Source organism: Monodon monoceros, unplaced genomic scaffold (assembly GCF_005190385.1).
Source record: "Monodon monoceros isolate NGI ecotype Baffin Bay Population unplaced genomic scaffold, NGI_Narwhal_1 Super_Scaffold_8, whole genome shotgun sequence".
In the NCBI taxonomy this organism is placed as follows: Eukaryota; Metazoa; Chordata; class Mammalia; order Artiodactyla; family Monodontidae; genus Monodon; species Monodon monoceros.
The window spans coordinates 26,200,239-26,214,850 of NW_021703785.1; the positions used below are offsets into that span (position 1 = coordinate 26,200,239).

General features: G+C 40.7%; 1 protein-coding gene across 3 annotated transcripts in view; it reads right to left on the reverse strand.

Annotated features, from left to right (window-relative positions):
• Nucleotides 1-13,661, reverse strand: part of NDFIP2 (Nedd4 family interacting protein 2) — a 67,457-nt gene extending 53,796 nt beyond the window's left edge. For all 3 annotated transcript variants that reach the window (XM_029210257.1, XM_029210256.1, XM_029210255.1), the window contains exon 1: nucleotides 13,341-13,661. In XM_029210257.1, coding sequence (XP_029066090.1) covers nucleotides 13,341-13,661 — 321 coding nt within the window. The remainder of the gene's footprint in view (nucleotides 1-13,340) is intronic.
• Nucleotides 13,662-14,612: the final 951 nt, after the last annotated feature.

Here is a 14,612-nt window from a genome sequence, read left to right on the forward strand (position 1 = left end):
GAGGATCTGCAAAGAATTAACAACAGATACACAAGGGGGGTGGGGGAGGGATAAATTAGGAGTTTGGGATTTACACACACTACTATATGTAAAATAGGTAAACAACAAGGACCTACTGTATAGCACACGGAACTATACTCAATATCCTGATATATATATCAATATATATTTGCTATACACTTGAAACTAACACAACATGGTAAATTAACTATGCCTCAATAAAAGTTTAAAAATTTAAAATCAATAAAGAAATAAAAGTCATAAAATGTGAACACTAATTAATGATTTAACCAAATATTAGGAGCTTTTCATACACTTAATCCTCACAATAATTCTATGAATGAAGTACTTATACTATTCTTACTTTATGGATGAGGAAGCTATGGCAGAGAGAGGTTAAGTAATCAGCCCAAGGTTACAAGTGCTTGTAAGTGAGAAGCCAAGATTGGAAACTACCAGGCTCATCCTATACCATCCGTGCTCCTCATGTCTGGCATCGCCGTCAATTAAAGAAAGTTAACTATAATGAAAGTTCTGTTTCCCAGGATCTTTTAACTCAGCTGACATGTTTACAAGTAATAGAATAAAATTTGTCCTCCAAGCTTTGCTGCATAACCTTAAGCAGAACCTCCCTCAGGCAGTCTTCTGTAAAATGAGACGGCTGAAGAAAATGATCACTAACCACTTTCACAATATCTGGAAACAATTTATTTTCCTTTTCCCATAAGTAAACCAAATAACCTACCCATGGTTAATTATCTGGCAAATGCAAGTCACCAGTCAGATGAGGAATTATGTAAAACTACCAGAATTCATCTAAACAGGTTTCTCGGTACTATTCTAAAAGCAAAGTACATACCCTAATTATGGATATTCAGAATATCAACACTGTATAGGCTGGGCAACATACTGTTACTTTTACATAAGAGAACTCTGGAAAACTGTTCACTTTATAAATATATCAGTAACCTCATGGATACACTTGAAATCATTCAGAAACGGCATTCATTTATTTCTTCAGTAAGTATTTACAAGGCACTATATAATGGGCCCAGAACTACACTGTATACTATTATAAACAAGACAGACCTAAGCCCTACTTCCCACTGAGCCTACAAAATACATACCATGGAATAAGGACTATGATAGGGATAAGTGCACAGTGTTAAAAGAATACACTGAACTTGGTAAAAAAAAAGGGAGGAAATGTAGACGGTGAGGGAAGGTTTTCTGGTGAAAAGAACATCTGAACAGATTTGAATAAAGAATAGAAATTCATCCTGGAGGAAGCAGAACGAAAAGAAAAAAGGGTAATCACATGTTCAAAAGGCAGAAGAGTCCGAAGGCAGGGGAGATCATGGTCGGGAGTGGTGCCTGGAGAGGAGCAGGGCAAGAGAACAAAAGTATTACAGTTTACAGTTCAAGACACGGCACGCGTGCAGGGCAGTAACAAAGTAAGCAAGGTGAGGTTAGCGGAGGCTCATGTTGTTCTCTAAGGTTACAAACAAAAACTTAAAAGGGTCTCAAGTGTTATTTCCAGTGTTAATCCTTCCCCTTGTGGGGAAATCACACAAAAAGTCATGCTGATATAAATGAATGCTCTACCCAAACGAGAACGAATGTTCTCTAAAAACTATTGGATTTCTTCAGTCTAACATCCAAGAGGCTACAAGTCCTACGAGCCTCAAAATTAGTAAAGAAGTAAAACTATCCAGTTTATTTCCTTATTCTCAAAGCCTCTGCCAAATAGCACAATTTCTTTACATAATGTAATGGGTAAGTCTGGAGAAACATCACAGACAAACTAAACCACAGCACATTTCTAAACTTTTAAAATACTAAATCGCTGATATTCAAATCTTAAAAGTCAAAACCTTGAAATAATCTGATAGTAAATCTTAGACTACTTGCAGTATTTCCCAACTTGCACTTGGCATGTCTTAAACAAGAATTTTACCTACACCTTAATTCCAGCTAAGTGATCAAACTTTTGGAAGAAACCATAACAACAACATGGCATGAAAACATAGAGGATGATTTATATAACCAAATGGTAGATAGGCTAGCCTTAATCACAAGGATTTTTTGAGTAAATTTACATTTAATAAAGTCAGCAGAATGTATTCCATAGTTATTTAAATTTAAGTCAGGCCTACACATGTAGAATATGTATAAAATTCTAAAATAATATATTATTAATACACATATAATCGGACAGTGTTTTAGCATGTAGGTGTGACATTAAGGAAAGAATAAAAAGGAAATAGTCTCTAAGTAGTCTATAAGTAGTCAATATAAAGCAGATGAGAAAAATCAAAGCAGTACCCACAACTCCACAGTCAATGAAGGTACCACTGCACATGGCTTCATGGGTTCCTTACTGAACAATCCTATGGGGCCAATCATATATCACAAACAACCTGAGAGAACCCAAGTCTCAGTAGCAAAAAAAAAAGAATTCTTATAAAAATAAGTGTGTGTGTGTGTGTGTGTGTGTGTGTGTGTGTGTAGAGAGAGAGAGAGAGGGAGAGGGAGAAGGGGAGAAGGAAGGAGGAGAGAGACACAGACACTAAGCAACATACTGTTAAGCTGCAAGGTAATGCAAAACATGCACACACACACACACACAATCTGAGAGAGCCCAAGTCTCAGTAGCAAAAAAAAAAAAAAGAATTCTTATAAAAATAAGAGAATAAAATAACATAAGCAAGGTTTTGAGTCTATGGAATTGCTCTTGAGCTAGCACCACTCATTCAGTCATTCTTATCAATTACTTCCTAAGTGCCTACCATATGCAAGATACTGGAACATACAGCAGTGAACAAAACGTACCTGTCCTCATGAAGCTTACACTCAGGGGAAAAAAGGAGGTAGGAATTAAACATGTAAAAGATTTGAAATTATCAGGTCGTGATAACTACTATGGGAAAAATGAAGCAGGTAATGGGGCTAGGGAGTACCGTGAAGGGGGTATTGTGATTTTAAATGGCCTCAATGAGGTGACCACTCCAACAGAATGAAGATTCCATCAGACATGAGAAACTTGTCTTTGCTGTTCTCATAGGAAATTTTATACTCTAACTGGGGTCTCCACACCAATTCTAGTGATAGACCAAGTGCCTGCCTGATTACCAGGTACAAAAAGTAAGTGATGCAAAACAACCTTTACCACGTTCCTAAGGGTTTATTTCAAGACTCAGTGAAATAAAAATTTGTCAGAAGCATCCTGCAACAGGCCCAAACTTAAGGCCTTTATGAGGTGCATTCCTCTTTCATCTACACCAGGGGTGGGCAAATTACACCTAGCAGGCCAAATCCAGCCCACCATCTGTTTCTGTAAATGAAGTTTTATTAGAACACAGCCATGTTAACTTGTTTACATATTAAGTATGGATACTTTTGCACTAAAGCAGCAGATCTGGCACACAGCTGTGACACAGACCACATGACCTGGAAAGCCTAAAATATTTACTATCTGGTCCTTTACTGGAAAGTTTGCTGACCCCTGGTTCTAGATCATCACCACCACCACTACCACCGTCATAGTGAGATTCCTTTCAGGGCCCTCTTCACGAACACATGGCCAGTGCAGTCACGTGGAACCTTGCCTCAGGAGGGCCTCATGCTTGGGGTTTAATACTCTATGGTCACCTTTAAATTCTTAATAATTTTATCTTTGAATCCAAGTTTTATAAGTGAACTCCAGTGGGACAAAAAAGCATGTGCCAGGGACCTGGTGCCTCGGCTCACAGGCAGTCTACCTCCCCAGGAAAGATTCTCAGGCAGCTGAACGCCCTGGCTCAGCTCAACTCACCACCTCATGACTAGGAGTACGGCAAGGTGGTAGCTATGCCCATCCCAGGCTGACGTCACCATGATACATCCCCAAGCAAAGCAGTATCTAGCAAGTCCTGGCATGGAGGCTGCAATCCCTTGGGGGTGCTGTGGGCTAAGACAGCAGGCCTCTCGGAAGTGGAGACTGGCTTTCCTACCCAAGGCCGGGACCCCACGTTTTCATCTGGCAATGCACCTTGCAAGGTATGTAACCGGACTTGACTGCTTTCACGAAACAAAAATTACAAATGAGAGTTCCATTCTTCTATCAAATCTATCATAAAATTGATTTCTTTGTTTTGTCCCATTCCACTGAGCCATCCCCCTTCACCTTGCTCTAGGCACACAGCTCTCTTCTTATTTCTTAAACCAACAAGCTCATTTGCACCACAGGCCCTTATCACACCTGAAATACTCATCAGCTAGAACATTTCAATCAAGTCTTGGCCTGAGTGTCACACCTGCAGAGTGGACAGAGTTTCCTAACAATCCTGATTCCAAGCCACTGAGGAGTCAAACCCACTGGTGAGGCACACCATCTCCAAAGATGCCACCATCAATTTTTTGCCTCCATGTATGTGCACTGCCTCTCCCTCATTGGGAAATGGAGTTTATTTCCCCTCCTTATGAACCTGGGCTGGATTTATGGCTGCTTTAACCAACAGAATGCAGCAGAAATGACATTCTGGAGCTCTAAGCTGAAGCCTTAAGAGGAATGACAGCCTCCTCTTCCCTCTGTGATGTGAAAGGCCAAGGTCACACTGACAGGGCACATGAAGAGGACACACAGAGGAGAACTGAAATGATCAACATTCAACAGTGCCAGCTGAGCTTCCAGTCAACAGTCATCAACAACTGCTAGCAAAGGGAATGAGTCATCTTGGAGGTTCCAACCCAATCAAGCCCCCAAATGGTTGGAGCCCCAGCTAACATCACATGGAACAGAAGAACCGCTTTGCTGATTAGAGCCAAACCAAGGGATCTTGAAACATAATAAAATGCTTGTGTTTTGAGTAGTTTGTTACAAAGCAATATAAAACTAAAACACCAAGATTTGAATACCAGATCCATCACACCTAGATCCACACACTAGATCCTGTATATATGTAACCTCTTTATGTCTCATTTTTTTCATCTGCAAAATGAAGATCATAACATTATCTATTTCACAGAATTATTCTATGGAATAAATGTGCTCATGTGTGTAAAGCACATAGCAGAGTTCTCAGCATACTCCTGACATAATGCAAAAAGATATTATTATTCTATTATTGCTATTTTATTATTGATAAAATGTATTATTTATACCATCATCCTGCTTTACCTTCTTTAAACCATCTATTACTATCTGAAATTATGCTCACTTATTTATCTGCCTCCCCTCCACCAAAGTATGAGCCATGAGACATGAACTTAACTGTCTTGTTCACCAGCACCTAAAACAGAATTTGACTGACAGAGATACTTTATAAATTAATATTGAATAAATGAGTTATAGGACCTCAGTTTCACAGTTAATCAATAATGATATCTAAAAACTGCTCCCATACCTTATCTTAAGTATAAATCTGACAAGAGGCACTCAAAACACAAGATACACACATAAACTATCTATAATATGTTATTTTCAGGATATAATTCCAATGCATTTACTTGTTACTGCACAAATACTACAACATTACTGGATCATGTACTGTTCAAATATGCCTAAGTGATGGCTAGCATCTGACTGAGCACCGTTCAGGTGTTCTAAAGTAGCTTACTCGTTTGTATAATTTTTTTAAAATGAACTGTACTCAATCAAACTAATGACACACTCTCAGTTACTATTGCTACATGCACAGAAACAGCCAGAGAAACTTCCATGTGGGGTCCATTCAAAACCAAATTACCCTGGCAACACAAATTAACATAATACTAATCTTCAAGCTATGGAAACTTGGTTTTAAACACATCTGAGAGTGAATTTCCTCAGTTACAGTATTTTAAAAGTTTAAAATCTATATTAAAGATGAAATAAAAATCAGACATTCACAGAGCCCTGAAGCACCTCTGAGGAAAAGCAGCAGTCTAGAAGGTACACAAAGATACACAAAAACACAATTCAGTGTAACAAGTTCTCTAATACTGTGATTCTCAACTTTTCCTCTACCGTGATGTAGAGATGACAGATGCAAGAAACTCACCCTGCCTCCCTCTTCCAATTATAATATCGTAGGAGTTTTTATATCTAGGTACAGGATTTTATAAGGCAAACAAACCACAGGGGTGTGGTACAGAACGTTAGGTGAGAAATAAACACATGTAAAGTCAGGGAAGTAAGTAAGAGAGAAGACATTATGGTTGAAGCTAATAATAAGTATACCCTGCTGAACTCCAGCAGTTAGTGCATAAAATTAAGGCAGGCAGGGGGGCAGGGAGGAGGGGGGCGGGATTGCTAAGATGTGGCATTGTACAGGTATGGAAAGGTCCATTGAAGGAACTTGTAAGTTAAGAACAGAAATTTATACTTCAAAATCCAATAAGCCTGGGCTTCCCTGGTGGCGCAGTGGTTAAGAATCCGCCTGCCAATGCAGGGGACACGGGTTTGAGCCCTGCTATGGGAAGATCCCACATGCCACGGAGCAACTAAGCCCGTGAGCCACAACTACTGAGCCCATGTGCCACAACTACTGAAGCCCGTGCACCTAGAGCCTGTGCTCTGCAACAAAAGAAGCCACTGCAATGAGAGGCCCGCACACAGCAACGAAGAGTAGCCCGCGCTCGCTGCAACTAGAGAAAGCCCACGCGCAGCAACAAAGACAACACAGCCAAAAATAAATAAATGTATATTTTAAAAAATCCAATAAGCCCACCAGAATGGCTAAAATTAAAAACTCTGAAACACCAAACTTTTGGCAAGGTGGTGAAGCAGCCAAAGCTTCCATACATTGTTGGTCTAAGTGTAAAATGGTACACTTGGAAATGGTACACAGACTTGGAAAAAAGTCTGATGGTTTCTCATAAAATTAAGCATACGCCTACCCTATTACCCAGTAATTCCACCAAAGAGAAATGAAAACCTTCGCCCACAAAATGATTTGCACAAGAATATTCCTAACCACTTTGTCCGTAAGAGCCAAAAACCGGAAACAACCCAAATGTCTATCAACAGAGCAATGGATAAACAAACTGACCTATATTCGTACAAGTTATACAATGAAATACTATTCAACAATAAAAAGGGATGCACTACTGATACACACAATAACAGGATCAATCTCCTAAACTTCTTGCAGAGTGAAAGAAGCTTTGTAGACTATATGCTGTATGATTCTAGAATAGGCAAAGCTCATTCGAAGTGAAAAACGAAACAGTATAGTCATCACCTGGTGGGTAGGAATTAACAGGGAAGGGTCATGAGTGAACTTTCTAGGGTGACAGTAATGTTCTTTCCCAGTAGTCAGGAAACTTTCTCTGTAAAGGGCAGAATAGCAAATATTTCAGGCTTTCTGGGCTCTGCCTCAAATACCCAATTCTGCCACTGTAAATGAATGGCATGGCTGTGCTAACACAAGACTTTATTTACAAAACAAGAGTTAGAATGTAGTTTGTTGATCCCTGCTCTATATTTCAAAAGTGGTTTGGGTTACACAGATGTATGTGCTTGTCAAAACTCATCTAATTGGCCATGGAAGATTTGTGCATTTCACTATATGTCAATTTTATCCTAAAGGAAAAAAACCATAAAGAAATATTGAACTCTAGGCTGATGATAAGCATGTGGTTGGCAGTGAGGTACACTGATATCTGCAACTTATTTTGAAAGCTCAAAAAATAAGATGGAGGGGCTTCCCTGGTGGCGCAGTGGTTGAGAGTCCGCCTGCCAATGCAGGGGACACGGGTTCGAGCCCTGGTCTGGGAGGATCCCACATGCCGCAGATCAACTGGGCCCGTGAGCCACAACTACTGAGCCTGCACGTCTGGAGCCTGTGCTCTGCAACAAGAGAGGCCGTGACAGTGAGAGGCCCGCGCACCACGATGAAGAGTGGCCCCCGCTCGCTGCAACTGGAGAAAGCCCTCGCATAGAAACAAAGACCCAACACAGCCAAAAATAAATAAATAAATAAATAAAACTCAAAAAATAATAATAAGAAGAAGGATTGACAGATATACGATTACACAGATGCAACAAAATGTTGGGAATTGTAGACCCTACAACTGGTATATGGTATATGGAAGTTAACCGTGCAATTCTTTCAACTTCTGTATATATTTGAAAGTTTTTTGTTTTGTTTTGTTTTTGGCTGCGTTGTGCGGCTTGTGGGATCTTAGTTCCCAGACCAGGGATCGAACCCGTGCCCCCTGCGGTGGAAGTGCAGAGTCCTAACCACTGGACCACAAGTGAATTCCCTGAAAGTTTTAATGTTAAAGTGGCGGGGGAGGATATTCAGTAAGAGGCCACTGAAGATATTTAAGCAAAGAAATGAAAATCAAATTTATATTCTACAAATACAATTTATGCAGCGCAAACAATACACAGAAGGATGGTCAGATGAAGGAAGAAAGCACTAAGCAAGCTATTACAATAGTCCATGCCATAGAAAGTATCAACATTTGAGGAGTAAGTACAAAGTGAGTTCATGCAGAGAAGGAAAGTCAGGGGAGTAAAGAGTAGAAAGCTCCTTTATTTCAGGAATGAGGAAGGAGTTTCAAGGAGAACGTTCACAATGTCAACGTAAAAGAACTTAAGCAAGAAGAGAACTGAAAAGTACCTATTAGATTAAGCAATGGAACTTGATGATGTAAAAGAGGTGTGGTAAGAATGTAAGCCAGATAAAGGACATTGATAAGTTCAAAGGAAACAAACAAGTGATGATCAAAGGAATCTAGCTGGGCCAAGAGAGGAAGGCAAAACTAGGGAGCATTGTAAAGTAAAAGACTGAAATACTTCTTTAAAATGGAAAACAAAAGTAAACAACTGCACCTAAAAATCACCATATATTATCTCATCCATAAAATGTACTCTTGGGTAAGGCAGACTGCTATGGGCCTGAGTGTCCCTGCACATTCTTGCTGAGTGTGAAAGAAGGTCAAGGTTACCACAGCATTTAACTGCCTCTCAGAGAGAGGTGAACTAGCTTGTTTATTATTTGCTACAATGTTTGCAGCTTGCTTAAAAAAAAAAAAAAAAAAAAAAAAGTGCTAGACCCTTGGTCCTGAGTTCCTTAGCTGTGATCCACTCTGTTCTTCCATTAGACCCATCACCCTCATGGGACATGGTTACAAGGAAAACCAGCACAAATATGCTGATGTTCGTGAGTCTGAAGGGCTGTGAGTCATAATGTCATTTGTTTCTGACCTGGGAGTCTCCTGTTTTTCTGCCAGCAACCATGAAAAATTAACAGAATATCAGCTTGTAAACACGGTAAAATCAGATCTTAAGACTTTTCACTGCTCTTGACATGGACAACAAAGAACTAGTTGATATTCATGTTGCTAAATAAAACGAGACAAAAACATAGTCACTAGCAAAAACTGAAATATATACAATATTTTATAGTTTATTTACCTTACATTATTCATAATATTTATCATGTACCAGTCTCTACACTATATTTTTTACTTGCACTACATTATATAATTCTCATAATAATCCTAATGAGGTAGGTACTAATATGAGGAAACTGAGGCTTCAAAATGCTATGTAACTAAGCCAAGGGCTCACAAATTGTAATCAGCAAAACCTAAATATAAGCCCAGATAACTTTAAAAGATGTGAGGGTTTTTGTTAACTATTAATAGTCAACCTCCTTCCCAGCTGATTTATCAAGGGCAACTCTAATTCATATATAACAGCAAAGTATCTATATCATCACAGTATGGATAGTTCATTATTTTTATAGAAAACTAACATTTTGGAAATGTTAATATAATCAAAGTTTTCTCTAAAAATCTGTGGTCAAGGTTTAGGAAGAGCTAAGTTAAACAAATCCAAATCACTGTCTTTACGGCAGAAGCTCTCATGGTTTTAAATGTGCAAATGTATGTCTTTATATGCTAATATATATTATAAATCTTTTAAGACCATCTATTATCATCATTCTGAATGACACAGTTTGGGAAACTACTGCTACAATCCACAGTGCCAATTTAACTTATACACAGAATACCTCTGAAAGCTGAGTAGTCAGCTTGGTGGTTCACATACACAAAACCTTTAAAAGGGAGAACATCAAAGTTAGAATGTGGCATAACAGCTCCAAGCCAAGTCACCTACTTCATAGTTTGGCAACACTGCCCATTTCCTACCAGACAAAATTGAATTTCCCATAACACAATGGAACTACCTGGCTTTTTCTGAAATTAGAAGGGTAACAAGTCAAGGCTTTTTGTATTTGTAGCTCTGTACATTGTTATCACTTAACAAAATTTGGACGCTTTTAACAATGGAGGAGAGATCACAGAAAAAGTAGTTTCCACATAAAGCTTGTGAATTGGTTAATGGTAGTAAGTCGTTCTGATGGTCCTAGGCATCACCATTAACTTACCAATATGGAAAGTTAAAATTTAACTCTATGAGTAAGTGGAAAATTAATATCGTATACCATTTCAACACCAAGCATGTTTTCCTGTCTCCTACTTAGTCAGCTCTAAACATTCAACAACTGAACCTGTTTATTGCTCCATTGTTATTAATCATTCCAGAGTTTTTTAAAAAAAACAAAATTGAGCTAAAGTCAGCCACACAACAGTTGTGTTCATTATACAAGCCAGAGCTGTAAGCTGTACATTGGTCCCTAGCTTGCTGCAAACCAACTCAGATGCTTTTTTTTTTTCCTTTGCCCTCTGCTCTGAAGGAATGCCTCCACCCATTCAAAGTCTATGTAGGACACATCTCCAGTAGTTTGGGGTGGGGGGCATATACCTAGGTAAAGTTACTAATCAGGCCATTCTCAACAAAACTAAGAGTTATTCTAGACAGATGAAATTACCATGTAATTACACAGGAATTGGAATCAAAATCTGAATGTAAACTGTACTAAGATTTTCAAACACTTCACATTACAAGGAAAACAAATTGATGTCCTACCTACTTGAAGCAAGAAGTATCTTTAGAAGGGCAGATTTTTGCCCTCTGCTCGGAAGGAATGCCTCCACCCATCCAAAGCCTCTGTGGGACACATCTCCAGTTTGGAGGGAAAAAAAAGGCAATAAAATATGATACTGTCGGGACTTCCCTGGTGGCGCAGTGGTTAAGAATCCGCCTGCCAATGCCGGGGACACAGGTTCGAGCCCTGGTCCGGGAAGATCCCACATTCTGCGGAGCAACTAAGCCCGTGCGTCACAGCTACTGAGCCCGCGCTTTAGAGCCGGTGAGTCACAACTACTGAACCCCGCGCACCTAGAGCCCGTGCTCTGCAACAAGAGAAGCCACTGCAATGAGAAGTCCGCACACAACAAACAGTCCCGCTCGCCGCAACTAGGGAAAGCCTGCATGAAGGAACGAAGACCTAATGCAGCCAAAAATAAATAAATAAAATAAATAAATAAATTTATTAAAAAAAGAAAAAAAATGATACTGTCCACTTATTTTGAAAGGAGTTGTAGAGAAAAAGAAAATATCTTAAAGCTGACAGCAATTCCCAACATTTTGGTGTTAGGAATTCTTAAAAATAATAATCATAACTACTGAAAGCAAATGTGACACTATAATAAATTACTTTAAGGCACAAATACATCAATTAAAAATGTTTTGAGGGCTTCCCTGGTGGAGCAGTGGTTGAGAGTCCACCTGCCGATGCAGGGGACACGGGTTCGTGCCCCGGTACGGGAAGATCCCACATGCCGCAGAGCGGCTGGGTCCGTGAGCCAGGGCCGCTGAGCCTTCGCGTCCGGAGCCTGTGCTCCGCAACAGGAGAGGCCACAACAGTGAGAGGCCCGCGTACCGAAAAAAAAAAATGTTTTGAGCAGTGATTTTCATATGTGAACATGGTGGATTCTGATAAGCAAAACCCCCAAAGAGAAAGAATTCGAATCAGTTAACACCATTAAGGGAAACAAATATCAACAGGAAAGAAAAGAGATTAGAGAAAAGAAATCCCACTGGTAAATGCAATAGGTATTCAATATTTACCTATTGCATTTTATTTTTACTAACATCTGCAAAAATAGGAATGCCTTAAAAAATAAAATGTGTATACACTAACAACCTGAAAAATGCCTTCCCAAACTGGCAACATTTTCCAAACCATTCCAAAAATACTGATAAATTTTCACAGAATTCAGAATATACATCATTTGGAGGTTTTACCGGATGTAAACCAGATGAAGTGGAAGCCTCCTGAGCTTTTATCTTAAAAAAAAATGCAAAATTACATACATTGGAATTTCATCTTTCAGTAGCCTTTGCATATGTCAAAATACACTTATTAATAGAAATTCTTTACTTCACAACTAAGTGCCTCCTGTGCAAATAGATCTGAAACATGAAATCTGCACTAATATATCTATATTTGTAAATTTCACAAACAGTACTATTAAATTGCATCGTCGGTGCTCCATATTAATGTTTTTCTTCTCTCCCTCAGTAAATAGGTTTAACTAAATTTCCACCTCAAAGTTTACAGAATAACATGCTACCTAGCTGCAACGAAACAGTCAACTATTGCTGGGTCCATTTTTTAAATAAGGTTTACATAGGAATCTCCAATGACACCACCGGAATTAGTATCAGAGAAAAAAAACATTAGAAAATTTGACACGGAAAACATAGAGGGGCGCTTTTCACTCATTTCAACATACAAAGGTTTATACGGTTAAGCTGGAAAACCTTGTATTTAAAGAAAAAATTTCAAACAAGATTAGCATTTTTTAAGTAAAACTTCCTGTTTCCCCTCCTACCAAAAAAAAAAAGTGACAGAAAACAGAATGCAATCACTTTTAATTCTAACAAAACAGAAAAGGACAAAATGACAAGGTTAACTAGAACTGAGAAACAAGTTCAGCCCCACGACTATTCTCTACAGTTGCACGATTTTTAAGCCCACATTTTTTTTTTTTACCAAATCCACTTCCCACCCTACGTAGGGCTTACACCTGCCTCCTCCCCACCGACTCCATCTATGACGGCGACACCTTCCCCGCAGGTATGTGAACTCATTTCCAGTATACAATACGCAGGAATATCTCTGAAGTGTCTGGGTCAGGGCATAACGAAATGATCGAGAAAGTGAGACATAAAACAGATACAAGTTTTAAAGGGAGGCGTAGGGGTGTCTAACAGCGGAGGGATGGGGACCTCGAAGGAGACTGGGGTCTGAAAAGAAAGGTCTCAAAGGAGCCACAGGCAGGCTCCATCCGAGAGGTGTGAAGGAAGCAAGGTCCTGCCAGAAGAGCCAAAAATAAATTAGCCAGCACGTCCATTCCGCGAATAACCCGAGGAAAGGGACTCTGGGGGCCACGGCGGGGGCCAATCCCGGGGTCCTCGGCGGCGCAGGAGGCCCGGGCTGGGGCCAGAAACTCACCACCTGGTAGCGGCCAGTCCCCGGCTGGTGATGATCCATCCTGCCCGGCTCGGGATCCGGCTTCCGAGCGGGCGAGTGCCCTCGGCGCTCAGCCCCCTCGATCACCCGGGTCGACGACGTCGTCGCCGCAGCGACCCTTCCGCCTCTGTTTCTGCCGCCGCGGTCGCCCAGCCGGACCACCTCACTTCCCGTCACGGCCGCAGAAGCCGCCGAAACCTCCGCGTCGGCCGGAGCTCTGGGCCGAAGGTCCGGGGCACCGTAAGCGCTACTGAGCATGCTCGGGATGGTCGCGCATGCTCGCTGGGTCCTCCGCCGTCCCATCCGCGTCGCGAGTTGGCGGGGGGTGGGGGGTGGGGGCGGTGTTTAGCTGGGGGGGTGGAGGTGGAAAAGTCAGGCAAGTCCCAGGGAGCAATCTAGGTTGTCAGCCTGTCCGGAGTGGGCGGTGGCAAAAGGATCGGGGAAAAAACATCACCGTCCTTGATTGGTCTTTTTGTTTGGACGGGTTTCGCGCAGGCACAGTCACAGCGCACAGATACAGATGTCGAGGAGAGCGGGGACGCATTCCTAGAACACCTGAGGACAGGTCACCCTGTTTCCCAACACTCCCTCGTATTACTCACCCAGCCTAGGACAAGGCACAGAGATCCGTCTCTAGGACCTTCCTAAAACTCTTATTCAGAATCATCAGTGAGCTAAGGGATGTCTTGTCAGCTTGTTTTGTTTGTCCCCTTCCTGGTAGTAAGAGATTTAAGAATCCAGCAGGGACTCTTCAGTCATACTCATGTATCTCGCCAAGGAAAGAGGCCTCTAGCCTCTAGAGCACTAGGTTGCTGGAAAGATACAAGAAAATAATGAAACAATATAGGACTCTTGTGGTCATATTCATATCAATAATTCCAAAGGGTTTAACAGTAAGGAATTACTCCGTGTGCAACATTGTCAGTCGATCTCAGTATCCGGTTAACCACACATGACCTACTATGTGTGAGTATCTCCCACGGGGTGCAAAGCATGTTTCTCTAGCAAGTAGAAGAGTATGATGGGGCAGCGTACTCTTTAACCCAAAGACCTGCTTTCTATACCCTGAAAACTATGATCCCACGTGACCTGGCTCAGCTATCTTTTTTACTTAACTTCCCTCCTGAATCGCCAAAGGAGATTCCTGGAATGAAGAAGGCTACTGGGTGGGCCTGATCACCTAATTAAAATAGCAAAAATACAATAAAGAGAGAAACTCATTGAGAGATCAGCTGAAAAAATGTAAGCCTTCCT